This window comes from Vitis vinifera, chromosome 13 (genome assembly GCF_030704535.1).
Source record: "Vitis vinifera cultivar Pinot Noir 40024 chromosome 13, ASM3070453v1".
Classification (NCBI taxonomy): domain Eukaryota; kingdom Viridiplantae; phylum Streptophyta; class Magnoliopsida; order Vitales; family Vitaceae; genus Vitis; species Vitis vinifera.
The window spans coordinates 617,478-641,021 of record NC_081817.1 but is presented as its reverse complement, the minus strand read 5'-3'; the positions used below and the strand labels follow the sequence as shown (position 1 = coordinate 641,021).

The 23,544-nt window shown below is 35.7% G+C and overlaps 3 protein-coding genes across 4 annotated transcripts; 2 read left to right on the top strand and 1 right to left on the bottom strand.

Annotated features, from left to right (window-relative positions):
• Window positions 1–585: 585 nt before the first annotated feature.
• Window positions 586–13,896, top strand: LOC100250143 (uncharacterized). 2 transcript variants are annotated; one of them, XM_002272146.4, is made up of 24 exons: window positions 587–830; window positions 1,088–1,218; window positions 1,638–1,722; window positions 2,019–2,072; window positions 2,226–2,317; window positions 2,435–2,538; window positions 4,360–4,435; window positions 5,021–5,477; window positions 6,968–7,306; window positions 7,422–7,631; window positions 7,781–7,879; window positions 7,979–8,051; window positions 8,475–8,602; window positions 8,723–9,014; window positions 9,096–9,310; window positions 9,403–9,527; window positions 9,735–9,852; window positions 11,385–11,440; window positions 11,775–11,868; window positions 11,945–12,134; window positions 12,283–12,351; window positions 12,430–12,533; window positions 12,616–12,678; window positions 13,604–13,896. In XM_002272146.4, exons 1-24 carry the CDS (start codon window positions 786–788, stop codon window positions 13,709–13,711), a joined length of 3,327 nt encoding a protein of 1,108 aa, XP_002272182.1. In that variant the 5' UTR covers window positions 587–785; the 3' UTR covers window positions 13,712–13,896. The 2 variants fall into 2 exon arrangements, with proteins under 2 accessions (XP_059597556.1, XP_002272182.1); XM_059741573.1 differs by lacking the exons at window positions 11,775–11,868; window positions 11,945–12,134; window positions 12,283–12,351; ... (1 more) ...; window positions 12,616–12,678; window positions 13,604–13,896 and having other exon boundaries at window positions 586–830; window positions 9,735–9,885.
• Window positions 13,897–16,379: 2,483 nt separating this feature from the next.
• On the top strand, window positions 16,380–19,044 carry LOC100260414 (omega-3 fatty acid desaturase, chloroplastic). The gene is made up of 8 exons (XM_002273738.4): window positions 16,380–17,248; window positions 17,337–17,426; window positions 17,518–17,584; window positions 17,676–17,768; window positions 17,865–18,050; window positions 18,143–18,223; window positions 18,363–18,500; window positions 18,595–19,044. The coding sequence occupies exons 1-8, from the start codon at window positions 16,719–16,721 to the stop codon at window positions 18,778–18,780; spliced, it is 1,371 nt and encodes a 456-aa protein (XP_002273774.1). The 5' UTR covers window positions 16,380–16,718; the 3' UTR covers window positions 18,781–19,044.
• Window positions 19,045–19,409: 365 nt separating this feature from the next.
• LOC100255311 (N-(5'-phosphoribosyl)anthranilate isomerase 1, chloroplastic) lies at window positions 19,410–23,544 on the bottom strand. Its single transcript, XM_002272104.5, has 5 exons — window positions 23,370–23,544; window positions 23,114–23,182; window positions 21,105–21,466; window positions 20,860–21,023; window positions 19,410–19,773 (listed from the first exon to the last, which is right to left on the bottom strand). Exons 1-5 carry the CDS (start codon window positions 23,380–23,382, stop codon window positions 19,548–19,550), a joined length of 834 nt encoding a protein of 277 aa, XP_002272140.2. The 5' UTR covers window positions 23,383–23,544; the 3' UTR covers window positions 19,410–19,547.

Below are 23,544 nucleotides of genomic sequence, written 5' to 3'. Positions count from 1 at the left end.
AAACAGATTTGATGTGATATGAAATATTTATAATCATCTCTTATGTAAATATAACGTCATCGTTGTTTTTCAACAGATTTCGAGTGAAATAAACGAACCCTTTAAAGGAGCTTAACAAACCCTCCACATTGGAGATATATCCTACTCTCAATCCAGTAAATATCGTTTGTTTTCTTTACTTTAAAACATATTTATAAGATTAAAAAAAAAAACTCATACTTATATAGTATTAAAACTTTTTATCATATAATATATCACAATTTTTAATAAAAATGGTAGGGATTAAAAATGCTTTAACAAAACTCCAATAGAATCCAAATAATTTTTTATAATTTTTTTTTAATGGAATCAGATTAAAAAGCTTTTAAATGAATCACTTACGGACTGGCCCTTATTTTATGTTCCAATTTGAACAATAAACCCAAAATTATTTTTCTCTTTTTAAATAATTGCAATACTATTGGTTTGGGCCGTGGACTCGGCCCATTCAAAGTTTAGAAAAAGGCCCAAGGCATGCAAAGCCCACACTGACCGGAGACCCCACCCACTCCATGGAATTCACAAATCTTCGATCTCCGAGCGAGCATAGTCCGTGAAAAAAGAGTGTAGAAGTAGTTTCTCCGTGGCCCCCACTTCTTCATTCACCCAACGGTCAATACTCCTCCATCTCACCTAACAGGCCACACCTCACCGCACATCGTCTTCAACCGTCGACTAATCATCTCCGGCGAACCTCCGCAGAATCACGTATCCGTCACCGTCGCAGCTCTCCGATTCGGTCGGCCATGTTGGCGAAGCTCTTCCAAAAATCCATTCTCTCACCTCGTCACGTAATTTCTCAAATTTCTAACCCATTGTCGAAAAAACTGTGATTCTTTTATTTAAATCCATATTTCTACTCTTATTAGATCAATTTTTCAAAAACAAATATAATTCTTTGATTTCAATTCATGTTGTTCTTGTTGTCGTTGTTGCTGATGATGATCGCCTAGGGTTTCAGAGCTTCCCTGAAGCTCAAGAAAGGAGGATTCTTTTTTAGTTATGGCTACATTTACATGTGGTTCTCTGCAATGTGTTTTTGTTTCAGCATGATGCTGAACGGAGAAGTGTCACATCGGCGGACTTGGATCCACGTGTTGTTCTTCATTATGGGATTCCATCTACTGCGTCCATTCTGGCCGTCGACCCCATTCAAGGACTCTTGGCAGTGGGAACTCTGTGAGTTAATGCAATAATTGAGATTCCTTGATAATAAATACATCATGGTTGAGTGGAATATAAAACAAACATCTATGGGTTACTGACATGGATTTTTCAATGATAAAAAAATTGTTTTTTGGATAAGATGATTGATATTGAATTTATTCTCTGTTGTGCACATTAAAGAAATTAAAGCTGGTATGCTTTATGATGAAGGTTGGATAAACCACCGTATTAGACTTCATGAATAATCACCTTTCAAGCATACAAGTTTTATGACGTGTGGAGCGTTTTTGTTATGAATGATAATGGATTTTTAGCTGCTCTATTTACTAGAATAGAGCACTTGATGAACTGGTTGGGAATCAAGAAAGGAGGCTTTATAGGGCTGGAGTTAAGGTTTCTTAATTATTGTTCTTGGTTTTTTATTATTGCAGGGATGGTAGGATAAAAGTGATAGGTGGTGATAATATTGAATGCCTTCTGATTTCTCCCAAGCAGTTGCCATTCAAGAACCTAGAGGTATGTAGGTTGAAATGCACAATCAACTTATGGGTGTTGTATATAGAGGCTCTGTATAGGTGATTTGAGGACTTGGTTATCCAAATTATAGGAAATGATCGTTATTTTGACTAGACATTCATCCAGGAAAGGATCATGTTGAATGCTTAGTTTAGTATATTTTGCAGAACCGTCATAACTGAAATGTTCTGTATCTGCTTTAGCGAAACAGCTTACCATCATTTGCTTCATAACCTAGCCAAGGTTACTTGACAGTTTAATACATTGCCTTTTGTTTTGTATTTTTTTCTAAACAGTTCCTACGCAACCAAGGTTTTCTAGTCAGTGTCTCAAATGAAAATGAAGTGCAGGTAATGATTTTTCATAGGCCTCCTGTTTCTTGTGAATTGCTTCTGTACCAGATATTGTTTGCATCTTTCTACGGAGATTCTCATTATCTTGATCCTTTGTTTTTGTTATCACTAACCAGTATCTGTTCGTTTAATAGGCTTTGATCTTGGCAGGTTTGGGATCTGGAATGCAGGCATCTTGCTTCTAATTTACAGTGGGAGTCCAATATAACTGCTTTCTCTGTTATCTATGGTACACAGTACATGTATGATATTGGGAAGGATTTTTGTTTTATTGTATTTTCATTTGGCATTATTGGGTAAAATGTTTGTGATGACTTGGTACATGGTGTAAACACTGTTACTCTCTGATTTTGTTTTAGGTATGTTGGGGATGAACATGGATCATTGTTTGTGTTAAAGTATGATCATCAAGAAGGAAAGCTTCTGCATCAGCCATATCACATTCCTGCAAATGCTGTTGCTGGTAATGGCTTTGTTGCTTGGTAACTACTAGTAAATGTCACCCACATGGAGTTAACCCATACTCTGCTAAAGCTTCCCTTGTATCATTTGCTTCTTTAGTTTTATAAATTCCTCAGTTAAGTAATTGCATTTCTACAGTCTCAGATTAGTTTAAGGTACCATTTGGGATTGATCCTAGACCCCACAGAATCACTTTTATAATAATTTTTTATAACTATTAAAATATATAAAAAGTTATTGTCAAAGAATCTAACCTACTTTGGCAGCAATTTTGAGAAATTAAAGGTTGCTTTTTGTAAGTGATTTTTTAAGAATTTGCTTATTATGTCATCAAATCATTTTCTTTCGTGATTTCTCTATGTATATTTCTCTTCTCAGTGTCTTCTACTTTTGAAGCTTGTCCCTTTCACTCTCCTCCTTTCTTCCACTTCAATATTTCATTCAAACTAACCAAATGGAGATATGCTGAATACTTCTATATGTGTGTGTGTGCATGTAGTATCAATAAATTTTTTCAAAAAATTCTCTTTTCTTTGTTTTGGTTCATTTCAAATCAAATAATGTGTAAATATTACTTACAAAATTTTCAAGTCTTTCATCATCAAGCAATGTCACAATTGATGTGAGGTTCAAAATTTTAGAACTTGGTACTAGATAGTGAAAAGACAACTTAGTTAAAGATACACTTTCATCTAATCTAGCTCTATCACTTGGATAGCCAATAAAATCATGCTAAAGGCTTGTCAAAATGACATTTAGATTAATTGAATGGCTGCTATGACTAATTCTCCTCTGGAATTTATAGGAGAAATTTATTTTTAAAATTTAGGAATAAAAAATTGTTTATCCCTTTTTTTAAAAAAAAAATTGTCATCATATTCAAAAAATGTAAAAACATGTTTCAAACATGGTCTTAAAAAATATTTTCAAAATTTTAGTTAAAAATTTTGAAAACAAAAAAATGTAACTAGACATACCCTAAATGATATAAAAATTTGTTTAATTAAAGGCGATTCATATTGAATTAGAGAAAGTTGACTAAATTGTTAACATCCCTATTTTTTGTCATTACACATGTCTGTAGTAGTTCTTATTTTCCAGTTTACCGAACACTCCAACTGTTGCTTTTAGAACCATAGCACAACACTTTTGAAATTATAGTTTACCAAATGCTCAATTGCTTTTTGCTAAATTGATTTTTCTTTCAGCAAAATTAATAGTGATTTTCTTAAAAGTTACGACAATACCAAATTTTTAGTTACCCTCAAGATGACTATCGGTAAGTAGAGGCACAATATGCTAATAATCTATATACAGTTCTTTGAAGCTGAATCCTGTTTTAAATTGTTTCCATGCCTTCTTGTTCATTTCTCTCATCTATTCTATTGCTCTCCCAAAGTAATCCCTTTGAGAATTTCTCTTAGCTACCCCTCTGTCAATTTGAAATTGCTCTTGGTTAATTATTGTTCCTTGTATGTGTGTGTGTATCAGGCAAATATAATTGAATTGTTACTTGAAATGCTTTTGATTAACTAGTCATAAATGAGACATTCTTGTTTTATATTAGAATGTTGTTTGAGCTCATGTGTCTAATAGCTGGCCTTTTGCCAAGCTACTCTAAAAACTTATTCTCAGCAGCCAGCATCTCATGCATGAGTAGTTTTTAATGCCAATCTGGAACGTATGAAAATGTAATTCTTGATTGCATTACCTATTAACTCTGAATATTGGTGATTTATGTTGGATCTACTTTTGGGAGAACTATGTAGCTCTGTAATGTTTCAATATCTAATTAATCCTACAATTTTGCTCACTTTTGCAGAAGTTGCGGGGATTTCAGTGCCTATTCATCATTCCATTGTAGGAGTCCTCCCCCAACCCTGTTCTCATGGGAATAGGCAAGAAAATATTTACTCAAAAGTTTTTCAAATCACCTTCATGGTTTTGTATCTCATTCCCATGACATCTGGAGGCATATGGTTTGCGAATGATTAATCACAATGAGTGATGGGTCTCATTTTATAATGCTAAATTGATTTATTGAAAGAGATGGTTTGCACATTAGAAATTCAGAAGTGAAAATTGTGAACAAGCTGAAAGAGCAAGTCAAATATCTGCTTCCTTTCATGAAAGCTGATTAATCCTTCAGATAGTCTTGGAGCTCAGAATCCAATAAAAAGCATTGGATAAAATCCTGTATTTGTAGCAATAAAGGTTTTAGGACTGATTACATATTCACACATCCAGTTTCTTATGAAGCCTCTAAGCAATTTCTCTTAGTTGAGCTGCTTAAATGCCAAAGATCTATTTCAGCCAATGAAACACAATCACATGTATTATGTGTTTCTATTCACATGAAGTTTTATTATGCATCTTTGTCAGAAGAAACCAGGATGGGAAGTTTCGATGGTTATTAGACATTTTTTTATTCATTTGATTTATTGTTCTTCCAATTGAATCTAAAAGAATGCATCCTTTTGCAGAATGCTGATTGCATATGAGAATGGCCTACTTATTGTCTGGGATGCCTTTCAAGATTCTGTTGTTTGTGTTAGAGGCTACAAGGATCTCCAAGTGAAGAATAAAACAGTGGTTAATTCTCCAAATGATATGAGACATGAACTTTCTAATGATACATCAGAAAACATACCAATGGAGAAAGATATAAGCTCTCTCTGTTGGGCATCTGCAAATGGGTCAATTCTTGCTGTTGGCTACGTAGATGGGGATATTATTTTATGGAACTTATCAACTGATATATTTACCAAAGATCAGCCTGGCAATTTGCCTGATAATGCTGTTAAGCTACAGCTATCTTCAGGCAGCAGAAGACTCCCAGTTATTATGCTATATTGGTCTGAAGACAGATCTCATGATGATTGTGGGGGCCACCTCTTTATCTATGGTGGTGAAGCAATTGGATCTGATGAAGTTCTCACGGTACAATTTCAATTCATTTTAGCACTTTTGTATTCTGGCATTTGCAACTCAGATGTTCTTTTGATACATAACAATATCAGCAGTAGGAACATCTTAGTTCTACTATTTGGGGTCAGGATGCCAATGTGAATCATACTTTGCTATTTTAAGTAATTTCTTTTGTAAAAGGATCAGTCTACTAAGTGTATCCATGTTATTTTTTGCCTTCCTCTTCTTGTAGCATAAAAGCGTCTGAAACTGTAATGGAGTTGCTAGCTCCAAAGCCCAACCCCAAAATGAACCCCAAAAAAACTATTGGATATGTAAAATACTTAAGGATGTCATGGAACAATGTTTCTCTACAATCCACTCAAGAACGTGGTAATGCTGAGCCCTCAAAGATCTTCGTGCTTATTTCTTTCTTTATAGCCCAAACCATGGAAAAGATAAATATGCAACAGTATCACAACCATATGTGCTCCATCCTCAACATTCAAGAGTTAAGGCTTTAAATCCCTCTGGTAACTTTTGTAACTTCCTTTTTACCCATCCAAAAAAAAATTTTGTAACTTCTTTTTTCCTCCTCTCCATCTGTTTGAGTTTATCTTAAGTGAGACCTTCTCTAGACAAACTGATGAAGCACTGCAATGCCCACTTAAGATCAAGGCTTTTCTTGATTGGTTGCCTCAAAAGAGGTAAATGTTTGTGATGTTAGACAATAAAGAGTTATTTATTTTTTGCATCTTGTGCAAAGAAGCCAGTGAGAATGATTTTTTAGGTCCTTGTGATTCACTTGGAGATATCTCATCCTTCCTTTTAATTATTTTATTTTTCTTTATAAAAGAAAATTTTCCTGTTTTACGAAAAAACAAGTAATGAGAATTGAACCATCTATCTCATTCCATTTTCTATGACACATTCAGTTTGGAGCTTTTCAGGTTTTAGTGATCCAAAAATCTTCTTTAGTATCCTCCATTTGGGCGTTTTGGAAAGAAGACAGAGAGAATCCTCAAAATATGGCATCCTAGCTTGATATTAGCACGCAGAGTTAAGACTTCATCAGATATCTAAGTACATTAATATCCTCTTCTTTGATTAGGGTAGTGTAATGATAGATTTAAGGTAGGCGCAGATGGGTGTCATCTAGAGAACCTGTTTAGGTGGCTACCATTGGGAATTCATAATTAGGAACATGTGGAACTCTACTTCTATCTCTTCCTTAGGAAGTAAAAGAGTGAATGTTGGATATTAGCGGGGTCTGTTTTGTCAGATTAAACAACTCGAAAGGCCAACTTCTACTTTTGGATTATTCAATGGGACTTCATTTGTGCATAATATTCTTGTTATTTATGTGAAAATACTCACTCTTGCTGGTGGTTTAGTGAAAAATAACATGATGTAATCAATCTTCAATAATATTAGCTTTGCTTATTAAGAACATAGAAATATCAACTGTAGAACAGTGAGAAGTTTTTCTATCTTCTGTTTAATATGTAAAGCATCTTTTGCAGATCTTGAGTCTTGATTGGTCTTCTGGGATTGAAAATTTGAAGTGTGTTGGCCGTCTAGACCTTACACTTAATGGTTCTTTTGCGGATATGATTCTGTTGCCTAAGTCTGGTGTGCCAGGGAGTAGTGGCAGTACTTCATTATTTGTATTAACAAACCCTGGGCAATTGCATGTTTATGATGACACTTGCTTGTCCGCCTTAATGTCTGAGCATGAGAAAAGATCACATGTCCCTGCAGTGCAATATCCTGTGGTTATGCCTACTGTGGAACCATACATGACTGTGGGAAAGCTCAGTTTGGTACATGGAGATGGGAAGTTGGCCAGGGCCTTTTCTGAGGTATAGCATATGCATTGTGGCACAAGCAACTCTGAATGGTTCAGTATTTTAATAAAAATCGTTCTTTTTTCTGATACCACCCATTTATTAATTTAGGTTTTCTTTGTTGAATTAGACAGCCTCAGCTTTGAAGCTTCGAGTGGGACAAACCCTGGCTATGGGAAGTAGGAAGTGGCCTCTGACTGGTGGCCTTCCCTGCAAACTTTCCTTTGCTGCAGATAATGGGCTTGAGAGAATGTATATAGCAGGTTATCAAGATGGATCTGTTCGAATTTGGGATGCCACATACCCAGCCCTGTCACTTGTTTTTGCTTTCAAATCTGAGGTTAGACTATATCAATTTTGTAAAATTTTATTTTTCAAAGGTGGATGGTTCACACCCTTTCACTTTGAGATATTGATTAATAACTCACTGTTTAATCTGATTGGGAGAGTAACACTTGATAGGATATATATATATTATATGATGAGCAGGTGAAAGGTATCGAAGTTGCTGGTGTAGGCGCATCAGTATCAGCATTGGATTTTTGCTCCCTCAACTTAAGCTTAGCCATTGGCAATGAATGTGGTCTGGTGGGAACTAATCATGTTTTTTAGCTTTCCTCTTCAAAGATAATTATTTGCATTAGTGCTCCTTTCTGTTTTTTATTTTTTTATTTTTTCATTGTGTAGATTCATCTATATCAGCTACTTGGGAGTTCAGATGACACAAATTTGCATTTTGTCACAGAAACTGAACATGAAGGTATGATTTCATAAATGCTATTTGCCCATGTGCGGGTGCTTGCCTATTCCTTTCTTATTGTTAGATTAGGTTTTCATTGATAGATGTACTCTTTAATTGTCTCCATGTATTGCCTGAAAACTGTGGCACTAAAATGTGAGGCATCCTTAGACTTTTCTTTTCTGTTCTGTTTGATCATTCAAGAAAATTGCACAATAATTTAGGCTCAGTGTAAAGATCACACCACCACCCCCAACCCCAACAAAAAAAAGGAAAAAAAAAACTTTTAAGCTTTTTACTTTTCAGTTTGTCTGTTCACTACCATGAGATATTCTAGTTTCTGTTTCTCATCAATTTTCCTGTCGATTTTCCTCTTTACACTGCTTAAGTGTTCCCCAGTTCTGCAGTCATATATATGTGCTTTGCTGTGTAATTTGTTTGCAGTCCACAACTTGCATCAAGAGAATGAACCTCAATGCACAGCTTTATTTTCCCTCCTTAATTCTCCTGTACGCCACCTACAATTTTCGATTTCTGGAGCTAGACTTGTTGTAGGATTTGAATGTGGCCGGGTGAGTGTTGTCCAAGTGATTTAAGCCAAGTGCAATGCTGATTTGTTGTGGTTGACTCATTGATTGGCAAAATAAGCTAAACAAGTTTCAAATATTAACATTTTTAACGTCCCATTTCAGGTCACTGTGCTTGACACTAATTCCTTATCAGTTTTGTTTCATACAAGCTGTATAGCCGGCTCAAGTTCTCCTCTAATTTCTCTCGCAGTAAAAACATTTTCAGATAGTCCCTACTTAATAAACAGTCCAAAGGACTCAGAACTCAAAAGTTCAAATGATACTGGAAATGGGATCATATTGTTTTTGACCAAGGATGCTCATATTGTTGTTATAGATGGGACCACTGGTAGTATGATCAGCTCTCAGTTGACACACCCAGAAGAGTCTACTGCAATTTCCATGTACATCTTTGGCAAGTATATTTTCAAAGAAAAGAAAAATTAGGTTTTGATGATACTTTTTGATTTTTTTCTGAGTAACTGTTTGTTTTCAGAGGGCAGTACTTCCATATCCAAAGTGTCTGGTGAAAAAAATACATTGAACTCACCTCGAAATTCTGAGGCTAAAAGTGAACCTGCAAAGCCATTGGAAGTTGAGCCCCACAGCCCTATTAGAGCCAGATATTCTGAGCAGAGCTTAATGGGCTTACTTGTTTTACTTTGTTGTGAGGATGCATTGTACTTGTACTCTTTAAAGTCTGTGATTCAGGTAAGTTTTATCTTATAATTTTCCATTAAAATATTTTTTACTATCTATTTTTTTTTTTTTTTTTGGTGCATTAAGTTACATTTCTACTTCAGGGGGACAATGTTTCTATTCAGAAAGTCAACCTTGTAAAACCATGTCGTTGGACTACAACCTTCAAGAAAGATGAGAAAGAGAGTGGACTGGTTTTACTATATCAGAGTGGAGATATTGAAATAAGGTGCAATGCTCATTTCATGTTTTTTTATCATTTAGTTTGCTGCAATATTATGTGGCCTGTTTTTTACATTCAAATGGCACATATTGCTTTTTGACATGATGTAAAGTAAAATGATTTTGGTACTAAATTTGTTTCTTCTTTTCCTTTATTCTGAACTGATGTTAGAGTAGTATCTGTTCACCGGTAGTTGCTGTCATCTTTGAACAGGTCTTTGCCAGAACTTGAAGTGGTGGGAGAATACTCTCTAATGTCAATAATAAGATGGAATTTCAAGGCTAACATGGACAAGGCAATCAGTTCTTCAGATAGGGGACAGATTATTCTGGTTGATATTTTCCTTGCCTTTTGAGTTGGATCAGTTACTAATCTATTTTATGACCTTTAATTTCTTTTCAAGTTCAATTAGAACCCACATTTTCTTGTCTGTCTTTTTTTATGCACATGAAAAAAAAACCTAGTGTAGCAATCAAAAATCACAGTGCATATACTCAACCACCTACTTGAACTAAATATCCCAAGACCTTTTAACCCTGTGCACCAGTTGTACTGTGGTATTACATTTATCTCAGAATGAAAGAAGTTTTAAAATGCCAGAAAATTCCTTCTGTATGTTGGAAAATTTTCTCTATTTATGTAGTGCAGAACTGAAGTGCTGAGAATTAGTACTTAAAAAGGAAATTTAGCCAGATTCAACATTCTAACCTCACATGAACCCTTTTTCTAGGGTCCATCTCGTCAATATGGGCTATATCTTGCAGACAGTTAAAGGAGAAATTCTGTAAGATAAGAAGACTAGAGTGACTTTATTGAGAATGTTGGCAATCAAGAAAATATATGTGCATCGGTCAAGTGAAACTGTTCTACAGATGTTAAATTAAGTAGAAAATTAAGCTAGATCAAATTAATGATATGCTGAAGAAAAAGAATTTAGTAAGCTGCTCCAGTATCATTTGGTGTCTCATTATTATTCAGTATGCACCCAACACTAGTAAAAAAAATTGCTATACTAGGAACAAAATTGAACATTGGAATAATGAAGAGTAAATAAGCAGGTTACCACTTATGACTTGCCAAATATTCTTAACAGATGACCTGATCTAGGAGTTCATTACATGTGCTTTCCTGCTGTTTTGGATATTGCTGCACTTATGGATTTGTCTATCTTTAAGTTTCATACACATTTGACCCTTCCTAATACCAAGCAATATATGTATTTGTGGTTGCCATTATTGTAATTTGTGTCCCCCAAATCCCAGTAAGTGATAAAGTCAGGGCCAATTGAGATGAATTGAACCTGCACTGAAGATTTATTACAAATTTCCTGGAAGTCCTTCGGTACATCTAGAGGGCAAGGGACCACAGAACACGCATCTATTAGTTAGTGATAAATCATTTATAAGCTATTCAATTTACTAGAAGGGGTTCATGCAGCAACTGTACGACATATAGAATGATTACAGTCAACAACTGAATATTATAAGCATTTTGCATACTTATATCTGATTCTTTGTGTTTCCTGGCTACAATTTAACATATGCTCAAGGTTCTGATATTTCAGTTTCATTTTCGTTGCTCCTTTTTCTCTAGAGAAGTGTAACAATTTGTTTCAACATATCGTGATATACATAAAATGAACATAATGTTTTCTTCACCTTCTTGCTGTGATTCTGGGACATGCTTTTCACAATTAGGATCCATGCAAAAGGTACACACTTACTGTACAGTGTGCCAACATAATTGATTTGTTTATCATATGTAGGTTAATAAATTATTAGAGTTTCATTGACTAGTTCATATTTTCAAGTTATAGACTTTTGGTCTGTTATCTGGCTTGAATTTTGCGTTTTGGTTTTATAGGTAAATGGCTGTGAAATTGCTTTCATTTCTCTTTTGGCCTCTGAAAATGAATTCAGGTCTCTCTCTCTCTCTCTCTCTCACCCACTCACACACACACACACATACACGCATACATGCATACGCTCATACACAGTGTTATCCTTGCATAAATATAAATAAATGTTGTTGATGTGTCAAGCTGTGACTTGCATGAACACACAGTATATTCATATACATGTTTAGGCATCAAGCTGTAACTCTCTCTCTCTCTCTCTCAGACACACACACACACACACACACAGTATTGTCCATGCATACATATTAATATATGTTGTTGATGCATCAAGCTGTGACTTGCAGGCAAAGTTTGGAATAGTCCTAAAGAGAACTCTGTGGCTTGTTTTGTTTTAGGATTCCGGAGTGTTTGCCTTGTCTACATAATAAAGTCCTTGCAGAGGATGCTGATGCTGCTGTTGGCTTCTCACCAAATCAGAAGAAAAAACAGGTAGCAATTTTTTAGGTGCTCTCTCAAATTTGTTATGTAACAATTCAGGACTTATGCCTGTCTTCTGTTGCCACAGGATACAACCTCTGGGATTTTGGGTGGCATTATTAAGGGTTTCTCAGGGGGTAAAATGGAGCACAATGTGGATCTTACCGAAGCTCAGAAAACTGATCTCTCACATTTAGACAGCATCTTTTCAAGGGTTCTATTCTCAGACCCTTCTACCTTTACTGCAGACAGCCAAGGAGTTGTGGAGCTCAGCATAGGTTTCTCTATCTCTTCCTCCTCCTCTAGCTTCCTTCTTTCCTCTCCTCTTCCCCTGTGTATATTTAAAATCAAACCGTGAAGATGCACATGTTTCATCTTCATCTCGTAAGACCCCTCCTCCAACTGTTCATTTCTGTTTTGGTACAGATGACATTGAAATTGATGGACCCTTAGTTGTTGAATCTTCATCTCGCAAGAGCGCAGGTGACAAGAGAGGTACATTACAACTTCTCTTTAATATTGGAAATTTATTCAACTTTCAAATGAGGCTAACATTCTTATTCCTCTCTGCAGACAAGGAAACAGAGAGGGAAAAATTGTTTGAAGGTTCAAATACTGACGTAAAACCTAAAATGAGGACGCCTGCAGAGATCATAGCTAAATATAGATCTGCCGGGGTAATTCAATAAGAAAATCTCAGTAAATTCTCTATTTTTATGGCTTATATTTCCCTGACATTGTCAATCTCTCTGATTCCAGGATGCCTCTACAGCAGCTGCTCATGCAAGAGACAGACTTGTAGAGCGGCAGGAAAAACTTGAGGTAGGTTGACTTCTTGAATGCCTACTTGAGGTAGGTTTACTTCTTGAATGCCTTAGATATAATCTATCATTGAATGTGTGACGATATTTTTCAAGAGGGAAATTCAGTTTCCTCTGGGCAACCACTGCTTCAATGCCCTCGATATAATTAGGTGAGATTTTGGAAACTAAAGTATTAGAATACCAGCATTAAAAGTGCATTTGGGAGTGATCTAGAAAGAGTTTCTAACATTTCTAACACTTGAATGATAAAAATTTTCAAGTATTAGAAACATTAAAAGTGTTTCCTAGAATCACTATCAAATGAGTTCTTAAAGTGCGTTTGATAGTGTTTCTATTTGAAGTGCTTTTAATGAAAATATTTTCTTTGGAAGTGTTTTTTATGATCACCAGTCAAGTGTTTCTCAAAAAACACTATAAATGATTTTTAAACTTTAAAAAGGTATTTTCTAAATTTTGTGTAACACTTTTTTTTATTCAAAAGTGCTTCTTATGCTAGGAGTGTTTCTAAAAGCACCGTCAAATAAGCTCTTAATTTTCATAAGAAAATGCATCCAAGCATTAGGAAGTGTTTTTAGTCCATTTCAAAACCTCTTCCAAGCGGTATACCCGTCTTTGACACTTCTTAGAGTACAGCTACTCAAAGAACTTTATCTTGATTAGCATAGACCAAAAAAGGCAGACTATTCCATTCTCCCAAGTCCAATAATTTGCCCTATGGATCATAAACGCTGACCCACATTGAGGTGAAATAGGATGCTTGGCTATAGAATTTGTGTAGTAGCTTGGAATTTGAAGGCTTTCCTTCATCATCGTTACCACAACTACTACTACTACTACTATATTAGGCAAGTGTAGTGCATAAATTCCTTCATTTTGTTGTGCTACTTATACCCTGAACACCTTCCCTTTCCTGCTTCTACCAGAGGATCAGCCAACGTTCAGAAGAGCTGCGGAGTGGGGCTGAGAACTTTGCATCAATGGCGAGCGAGCTCGCCAAGAAGATGGAAAATCGAAAATGGTGGAACAAATAACAAGCTTCCCATCTGTTCACCATATGCGGCTGCTCCCATTCAGAAGCAAGCACACCATCTGTTCACCTTATGCCCACTTCTCGGTACTTATTCTTCTGGCTTCCAAGTCCCCACCATACATAATTCTCACTACTACTCTTTTTACAGAACGCACCTGTATATAAATGTAATGGATTCTTAACCTTTATTTGGCTTTTGGAAGATGTAAAGGAAGATAAGTCGAGTAGGTAATAATTAGGAAAAAAAAAAGTGAAGAAGAATAAAAATAAAATTGGAATCATGCTATGTTTGGTTTTGGCGAAAAAAAAATAATGTTTAAAAAAATGATTTTTGTTTTAGTTTATATGAAAAATGTAAAAGAAAATTAAATATAAATAAAATTAATTAAAATTTTATGTAGTTTTAAATTATTTATAGTTTTTCTATCAAAAGATTAAATAAGATGAATTTAAATAAATATATAAAAGTAATTTATTAACCTTCAGGTGATTAAAAATTTGAAAAAAAAAACTATAATGAAAATAAACGGAGAGTAAAATAAAATAAAAGAAAAAACAAGGTGTTATTTGATGATTGATTTTTAGAGTAGTGTTTTTTCTTTAAAATAAAAAATTATTTTAAAAAATAATTGTATAAATAGAAAGAATAACTAAAATTAAGGTAATACATAAAAAATTATTTTTAATAACATTCCTTTTTTATAAAGTAGTTAGAACAATTTTATTCAAAATTGATTTCAAAGAGGGCCGTTTAGATTCCATGAGAGAGGTATGTTTGGATTGCATAGCAAAGATGAGGGATAAGGATGAAAAAGGTAGATGAACATCCCTTGTTTTCTTATTTCTTTATTAAATAATTAAAAAATGTTTAAAATTTAATTAAATTTAAATATTTTTAATTTTTTAATAAAACAAATATAAAAAATTTACTTTCCATAATATTTCTTTTTCTATTTTTAATTTATTTATTTATTTTAAACCCCAACATAACGTTTTAAATATTTGGAATTCTTAGTTTCGTGTACAATACATATGTCAATCAAACTTTGATGCATGAACTCAATTTTCAGCTGCAAGGTGATGAACTCAATTTTCAGCTGCAAAGTGATTAACTCAATTTTCAGCTGCAAGGTGTGATACAAAATTTGGACGGAAAATGTGAAAAAACGTGGGGGGTTGAAGCGTTGACGCCCGCCTTTGAATTTTGGGCAGTAGTCGTCTCTTCAGCTTTGTACACCATTCCACGTTTCCCTCATTCTTCTCCTTCAAAATAAATTATTCATTAGGGAAATTCCCACTCTTCCCTTTCGCCATCACTTCCGATTTAAAAAATTCTTAGAATTTCACTCTAAAAAGAAATTTTATCAAACTTAATAAAATATAGGATTAATGGATAAAAAGATAAAAATATCCCAAATTAGTAAAATTAACATCTCTCATTTTTTTTAATTTGAAGAATAACGTATTTTTTATATAAATATTTTTCAATATTTTCATTATCTACCTATGTGTTTTAAAAAAAATATTATTTTAAAAAAAAAGGTATTTTTGCCCAAAATGATATTATTTTGGGTAAAAAATAAGTAGAAGATTAAATTTACAATTTCATATTTATTTTTCTCGTTATAATCTGTTATGCCTAAAATATATTACTTTTAATCTTCTATTTTTTTTTTATATTTTTTCTTAAATTTTTCGGACCAATTCTTATTTTTGTTATTTTTTTCTTATGTTTTTTTTTTTCATATGAGACACTTTTCCTGTTTTATTTTACCTTATATATTACTTGGATATATTTCTTAAAATGATAAAGGTTTTAAAAAAGTTTATATATAAAAATAACTCTATTAATTTTTTTTAAAAAAAAATATGATAATTCCGTGCCTTTTTTATTCAAGAGTTGTATATATCTTTAAAAATAAAAAATATTGAAATGAGCACTTAAAAGCATTTTTTGTTTGTTAAAAACTACTATTCCTTAAGTAACCATTTTAATTGAAACCCATTAAAAATGTTTCCAAATTTAAAAACTATTTCTATACTTCGAAAAATAAAAAAATTGTTTTTGAGAATCCTTTTTAGATTTTGATAGACATATCGTGAATTAGGTGCATGGTGAAAGCGATGCATTCTAATCAACATGTTTTTAACGAATAATTGAAAATTTTAAAATAAATTATTAGAAAAAAAAAAGGTGGAGTTTGGCGAGTGGGCCACTAATGCTAAACCCAAGCGGCCAGGACAATCAGTCGTCCTGAGTGAGTCACGAGTCATGAGTCGTATGAGTTGAAACCCATAATTAGAAAACACGCTCCAAAAAAGAAAAAAATTATTGACTTGTTCGCATTTGACCCAAACGTACAAAAAGAAACGAGCGAGAGAGCCACCTTTGACCACGTCGCCTGATTCACATGTGTGGGGCCCACCTCCTCAGTTAAACTCGGTAGATTTTCACGCGCCAAAATAATTAAATAAATTTAAAATTCAAAAAGAAAAAAAAGAAAAAGGGAAAACGAAACCTTTTACAACTCCAACCGACTTTCTCCGTCAATTGATGTTTTTTTTTTTTAATAATTATTAATATTTTGAAATATTGAATATACGAACAGAGCCGTAATAATAGTAACAGTAATACTAATACCAAGGATTGATGAAGAGGAATTAAAAACAATATATGATGATGACCTGATGTATGAGACTCAGAAAAAAATTCATTATATAGTTCTTCGTTACACTGGTTTTGAATTCATTTCTCAATTGACCAGGCAAGGGAAGTGGTATATTGAAGATCAATCCATTGCAGTGGAGGGAGATCTTTATTTTTTTGTTGTTGGTGGGATAAATCATAGGTATCAATAAATAGAGAGTTGGGTGTTCTAGAAAGAGACGAGCATCCGCCTACGATACAAACGCAAATTGAGAGATTCTGTGTTGTAGAAATTGTTGTCTTTGGAACTGATTTTGGGTTTGAATTCAATTCTCTGCTAGTTTCTTCATCTGGGTCTTCAATGGCGAGTTGGGTGGTTTCAGAATGTGGTCTGAGACCCCTCCCTCGAATCTACCCTCGACCCAGAACTGGAATATCGTCTACCGAGACCAGTCAGTTGAAGTGCAGAGCTTTACCGCTCTGCAAGAATGGAAAAGCTCCTTCATTGTGGGTCTCAGGAGGGAGCAGAAGCAGGGAGTGGGGGCTGAAAGTGAGTGCGCCACTGATGGTTGGGTCTGTTGATGAAGAATTCAGGGAAGGAGAGGCCATTAATGGAGTTAGTGAGCTGGGGTTGGGGGAAGGTGATGGTGACGGTGGGTTCGACCCTGGTGCGCCGCCGCCTTTCAGATTGGCGGAGATCAGAGCAGCGATTCCGAAGCATTGTTGGATGAAGGATCCATGGAGATCTATGAGCTATGTTGTGAGGGATGTTGCTGTGGTTTTTGGATTGGCGGCTGCAGCGGCTTATTTCAACCATTGGGCTGTTTGGCCTCTGTACTGGTTCGCTCAGGGGACCATGTTCTGGGCTCTCTTTGTTCTTGGTCATGACTGGTAATCTATTTTCTTCTTGATTTTCCTGTTGAATTTCAAGACCCAATTCTCTGTTTTTAATGGGATTGTGTTATTCTGGATTGTACAGCGGCCATGGCAGCTTTTCAAGCAATCCGAAGCTGAATAGCGTGGTGGGTCATCTCCTTCATTCTTCAATTCTTGTCCCCTACCATGGATGGTTTGTCCCTAAAACCCTGCTCTACCCTCAATGGTTTTACAGTCTCCTGATTATTTTCAGCTGAATTGTAATTGCGATTCATTATTCCCAGGAGGATTAGTCATAGGACCCATCATCAGAACCATGGACATGTTGAGAATGATGAATCATGGCATCCAGTGAGTTGTTTTCTCTGTTCTTATTTCAGGAGTTTATAATTTTTGTGTTTGGATGATGAGGAATCATTGATTTTGTCCATTTCTTTACCAGTTGTCCGAAAAGATTTACAGGAGTTTGGATACCGCTACTAGAACATTGAGATTCACCTTGCCTTTTCCCATGCTTGCATATCCCCTTTATCTGGTGAGCCTATTGCCTTTCGTTAATTGAATTTATGTATGAAGCTCTAGGTTTGAGTTTATCATGGTTTATGATATATGATCCTGGTTTCAACTACAGTGGGGTAGGAGTCCTGGAAAGACCGGCTCTCATTTTGACCCGAACAGCGATTTGTTCATCCCAAATGAGAGGAAAGATGTAATCACCTCTACTGTGTGCTGGTCTGCAATGGCTGCACTGCTTGTATGCTTATCCTTTGTGATGGGTCCCGTCCAAATGCTCAAACTCTATGGCATTCCCTACTGGGTCAGTGCAGTTTCTTAGTTTTTGTTGTTTTCTTGGCTGTTGAGTTCATGTTGGTTTTACTCAGCTAAGCTTTGAAACTTCCATGAATGCAGATTTTCGTCATGTGGTTGGATTTAGTGACTTACTTGCATCACCATGGCCATGAAGAGAAGCTTCCTTGGTATCGTGGAAAGGTATCAAATTCAGTTTCTCTAGATTAGGCCTGCTGATTATATTTCATTCTTCGCTGCAACAAAGAGGGAAAAAAGAGAATGCTAATAAACAATTCAGCATTTTAACTGAAAACCCGACTTCTGGCTCTGTTTTTCACAGGAATGGAGTTATCTGAGAGGAGGGCTCACAACTCTTGACCGTGACTATGGAGTTATCAATAACATCCACCATGATATTGGGACTCATGTTATACATCATCTCTTCCCACAAATCCCACACTATCACCTCGTAGAAGCAGTGAGTATCCCTTCTACAATCAGCTTAACAGCAATTATTCTTAACCACCCACTGTATCTGATCTAGTTCTATGCTTGGAAATTTAATCTTGTAGACTAAAGCAGCTAAGCCAGTTCTTGGGAAGTACTACCGGGAGCCAAAGAAATCGGGGCCTCTCCCGTTTCACCTACTGGGAAGCCTCATCAGAAGCATGAAACAGGATCACTATGTCAGTGACACTGGGGATGTTGTGTATTATCAGAAGGACCCACAGCTCCCTGGATCTCAGAAATCAGAATGAAGCTGTGAAATTTATCAAGTACAGAGGAAAGCCAACCGAGCTATTGATTCTTCATCAGTAATTGTTTAACTACTTTTGAATTATTATTTTTACCATATTAAATTTATTCCTTATTCTATCTCCTACAATGGGGGAGGGATACGTATCAAATAGAGGAGGATAAAATAAAGATACAGAATTGTTCAGGGATGGTTAGTAGACTTTTTGAGTAGCGGATGTAAGGCTGCAAGTTGAAGGTTTAATGGGTATTGGAGTCATTGGATAGTGTTCTTTTCTTGGTTGATGAGAATGCTCTTTTCTTTATACAAGGATATGGATGGAGTGTAAGAACTTGATTCCATGTACACCTTCGGAGTGGGTGGTAAGTCCACTAAAAAACCTAGCCAACCACTAGACTGGAATCAGCTCATCCCAATCAAATGATTTTTCCTGCCAAAAAGCAACCCATAGTGGCAAATGTATGCATTTTTTTCTAACACTCTGAAAGGCAGAGAACCCATATGGCCAACAAGTCAAGAGCATCCAAACTCTACATAAAGGCAAAGAAAGGGACTTTCATCACATTATCTGTCAAAACTTCCAGTACATACCAATCTATTGAGAAGCCAACAGCCTAAATAAAATGGGAATGTGTTTATAACCATCTTCAAAAGCTTAAGTTTTAATTTATTGAACCAACTTTTACACTGATGTTGTGAAATTTGATAAACAAAACTGATGGACTAATGTGTATGATGTTTACAGTCATTTTCCTCCTACATAATCAATCAATAATGTACAGAATTTACAGCAGTCATGAAAGAAGATATCCGAGATCGGTCCTTCTGGATGCCATCTGAGGCACAAATGCCACTACTAACATCAATTCCATGAGGCCTAAGAGTAGAAAGAGCCTCGTAGACATTCTCAGGGTTAATCCCACCTGCTAGGAGCCACCCCTGTTTGCTTCTAACTGGAGGTAGCTTAAACTGGGCCCAATTGAATCCTTGACCACTGCAGGTATGTCATAATAAATCCAATGAAAATATTCATAAAATGTGAGATTGGATGAAGAGAGATCTAGGAATGGCTCTGTGGTCCTAAATGAACAAGGATACTTGATTACTAGCTGAGTTCTGAACCCACTCAATGTTTCTCATGTGCAAGGGAGATGACAATTATTTTTAGATTACAAAAGAAAAAATCTAATCAAATTAAAAGAAATTTGCAATGAAAAATATAAAAATAAAAGGGCAAAATAAGTAGCAGTAGGTGCTTCTAAGAAGAATTCAAGATAGGGGGGAGAGAAAGAGACCATGAAGAAAAAAAAAAATACTACTTTGAATGACAATACGAAAATAGAAGGGCACACAGGTAGCATTAGGCACTTCTAGACAAGAGTAGTATCACAACATTATACACCAGAGCATCTGACAGGGCTTCAAAGTGTCTACAGAACACAGTTTTTTGAGATTGTACAGGAAGACACGCAGCCAGTGTGGTCAAAGAGCAAAAAAGACTCTGCGATATGGCCATTCTCTTTTTTCTATTGAAAATAATGTGAGTGTAAAGGAAAAAAATAATAACAGAGGATGAAGTGAAGAAAAAGAAGCAGAAGTAGTTGCAGCAGCGATAATAGAAGGGACTGTGTTACATATGCCACGTGTTAGTGTGCATCTAGGTGTTGGATTCATTTCGTCCCCACATCTCAAGGCAGGGATATGGCTAAATAACATAGTTTGCATTTTTTTTTTCTCATTCTCTATTGAGGCCAAATTGAAGTGTATAGCCAAGACAAAATGTCAAACATAAGTCCATGGTTACAATAAACTAGGAATTGTTTTTCCTATTCTCTCTAGGGCAAACCCACTGGGTACATAATTAATAGTTTATGTTAGAGACACAACTTATAGGATCAATACACAAACAATTGTCATTTCATATCCAAAACAGGTACTTCACATACACTAAAAGTGTCCATGTAATATATAGGAGGTTGATAAACTATGAATTGGGAATTAAAGTGATTGCATATTAATATTCATGAATATATAGAACAAAGGTTGAGAATGAAACTAGGTGAAGAGAGATGTTGCTTACCTGCCACCTATTGCACTATCGACAAGAATCCAATCAACTAGAGAACTTTCTTCATTGGAAATTTGGTTTAGAAGTTCTCCATCTTTATTGGCATGAAGAACATATATTACTTGGTTTTCTTGCACCAAAACTGGGAAAGCAGCACGGGAGCCATTTCCATGAAGCTGCAAACATTGGATCAGTTACAAGCTTATGGAAATTTAATAACTTATATGTGAAGTAATCAAGGTTAGACAGATATTTACCTGCACAAATTCAATGTTTGTGGCATCAGAAGCCTTTAATATTGTGTCTGCATCATCATCAACAAAAACCCCAACAGGCTCTGCACCATATTCCCTTGCAACTTTTGAAATCTCCTTTGCAACCGAAAGAGAAATGGAGCGTTTGGAGTTGGGCCAAAGAATCATCCCAATAAAATTAGCACCAGCTTCTGCTGCTGCTGCAGCATCCCTAGCTGATGTAATTCCACACATCTTAACTAAAGGACGATTTTTTACATATTCCTCATGCGAAGGTGGGCCTTCTGCTGACTGGGATATGACAGATGTTCTTATGGTCTCTGAATATGTGATTCTAGAAAAGTGCTCCTTCCTCCCTTGTAATTCTGCAAACAAATGTGGCTGTTGAAGATAAAGTAACATTAAGTTTGAATTTAAGAAGTCAACCATAAGAAGAACCAATCATGTAGGCACAAGTAGACTCGTGGAATTGAAGTTCCGGGAATGAACAGGATAAATGCTTATATCTCGGCAACTTGCAAGTTCTATAAAATGAAGCTGTTAGGGGCCGATTTGTGAAAGTTCCAAGGTCCAAGTACCAAAAATATTAGAATTACCTGTGGCATTAGCAATATGTGATAAAAATAAACTTGTGCATAACTGAGACTTGAATATGATATTGTGAACTTAGACTTTCCTTCTCTTCCTCACTTTGCCTTCAAAATTTTTGTCAGTATGTCAAGAAGATCAGAAAAGTTGGCCTTAAATTTTATATGGAAAGCAGTTAACAAAGGATAAATCCAAGCTCCATCTTATCACAGATATACATTAAACGCTATGAGGTGTTCGGAAATGGTTGAAGTGGTTGAATAGGAGGATCACTATGACTATAGCCCTGGGTAAATTCACCAAAGACGTAAGTGATTTATTTGATATTATGGATGACTAGTTACGGAGCGACCGTTTCGTTTTTGTAGGTTGGTCAGGTCTATTGCTCTTTCCTTGTGCTTATTTCGCTTTGGGGGGTTGGTTCACAAGTACAACCTTTGTAACTTCATGGTATACCCATGGATTGGCTAGTTCTTATTTGGAAGGTTGCAATTTCTTAACCACCGCAGTTTATACCCCTACTAATAGTTTAGCACATTCTTTATTGTTACTATGGGGTCCTGAAGCACAAAGAGATTTTACTTGTTGGTGTCAATTAGGTGGTCTGTGGACTTTTGTTGCTCTTCATGGCGCTTTCGGACTAATAGGTTTCATGTTACGTCAATTCAAACTTACTCAATCTGTTCAATTGCGACCTTATAATGCAAGCGCATTCTCTGCTCCAATTGCTGTTTTTGTTTCTATATTCCTAATTTATCCACTAGGTCAGTCTGGTTGGTTCTTTGCACCTAGTTTTGGTGTAGCAACTATATTTCGATTCATCCTCTTTTTCCAAGGGTTTCATAATTGGACGTTGAACCCATTCATATGATGGGAGTTGCCAGTGTATTGGGCGCTGCTTTGCTATGCTATTCATGGTGCTATCGTAGAAAATACTTTATTTGAAAATGGTGATGGTGCAAATACATTCCGGGCTTGGATTACAGTGCTCTTGCATGTCCATAGGATAGTCCCAGGTGGGGACTGCATCCAGGTAGCGACTGCACCAAGTTCTTCTTTCCATGTTAGATGAATTAAAAGCAATTATATCAAAACCATCCTGGGGCAGATAAGCTTGCAACCCAATTCAACATAGAAACAAAGGGCTTATGCCAATTATGGGTCAGTGGATACACATACAATACAATGTGTGAAGGCCAATTGCCCGAACAATCCCAAAACGCTGAGACATAAGCACACCACCTATACCACCAACCCACCTCCAAAGTAGTTCAGTTCATCCAAACCCAGACAAAAATTCTTCCTTTAACTTTCATATATTCATAACTGCACATTCAACCAAGACAAATACAACTATTTGGCTACAATACAGCTACCATTCATCCAATAATCGAGATGGTAATGCAGTAAGCAAGTTAACATACCAGGAATTGGCATTTTCTTCATGTTTAAAACTCTGGGCTGAAGCTGAAGATGACTTCCGAGGGCTAACCCTGAAAAACAATGAAAAACCCACCTCAGAAATGCCCTCCCCAAGATGAAATCAATAATGAAATAGAAGTTTATGGATCATTGATCAAAACCCAAAAACACTGCACTCTATGGGGAATTTCATCAAACAACCACAATGCAATTGAATGAAAGCGTACACAAAACACACCAAAAGCCAAAGAAAGAGACCTGTGAGCATCATTGCCTTGTCCTTGAACTGGGTTCAATTCTTCTCCTCCTCCTCCTCTAGGCAAAGAACACTGAAATCAAGAAACGTTGTAGGGTCTGCAGTAAGATCGTTTTTTCCGTTTTGTTTTTTCGTCTCCTTTTTCTGTTTTGGCTTCCGAGCGCTTTGTCTACTTCC

Bases quoted from the DNA above. Each gene is read 5' to 3' on its own strand.
- LOC100250143 (XM_002272146.4), top strand. From the start codon at position 786: ATGTTGGCGAAGCTCTTCCAAAAATCCATTCTCTCACCTCGTCAC. The intron at 2,539-4,359 runs GTAATGGCTTTG...TCACTTTTGCAG, and splicing joins TCCTGCAAATGCTGTTGCTG to AAGTTGCGGGGATTTCAGTG. The intron at 8,603-8,722 runs GTGAGTGTTGTC...GTCCCATTTCAG, and splicing joins TAGGATTTGAATGTGGCCGG to GTCACTGTGCTTGACACTAA.
- LOC100260414 (XM_002273738.4), top strand. From the start codon at position 16,719: ATGGCGAGTTGGGTGGTTTCAGAATGTGGTCTGAGACCCCTCCCTCGA. The intron at 17,585-17,675 runs GTGAGTTGTTTT...TTTCTTTACCAG, and splicing joins ATGATGAATCATGGCATCCA to TTGTCCGAAAAGATTTACAG. The intron at 18,224-18,362 runs GTATCAAATTCA...TGTTTTTCACAG, and splicing joins TTCCTTGGTATCGTGGAAAG to GAATGGAGTTATCTGAGAGG.
- LOC100255311 (XM_002272104.5), bottom strand. The intron at 21,467-23,113 runs GTATGTTAACTT...ATTTGTTTGCAG, and splicing joins GAAGAAAATGCCAATTCCTG to AATTACAAGGGAGGAAGGAG. The intron at 21,024-21,104 runs GTAAATATCTGT...CAATGTTTGCAG, and splicing joins CAAACATTGAATTTGTGCAG to CTTCATGGAAATGGCTCCCG.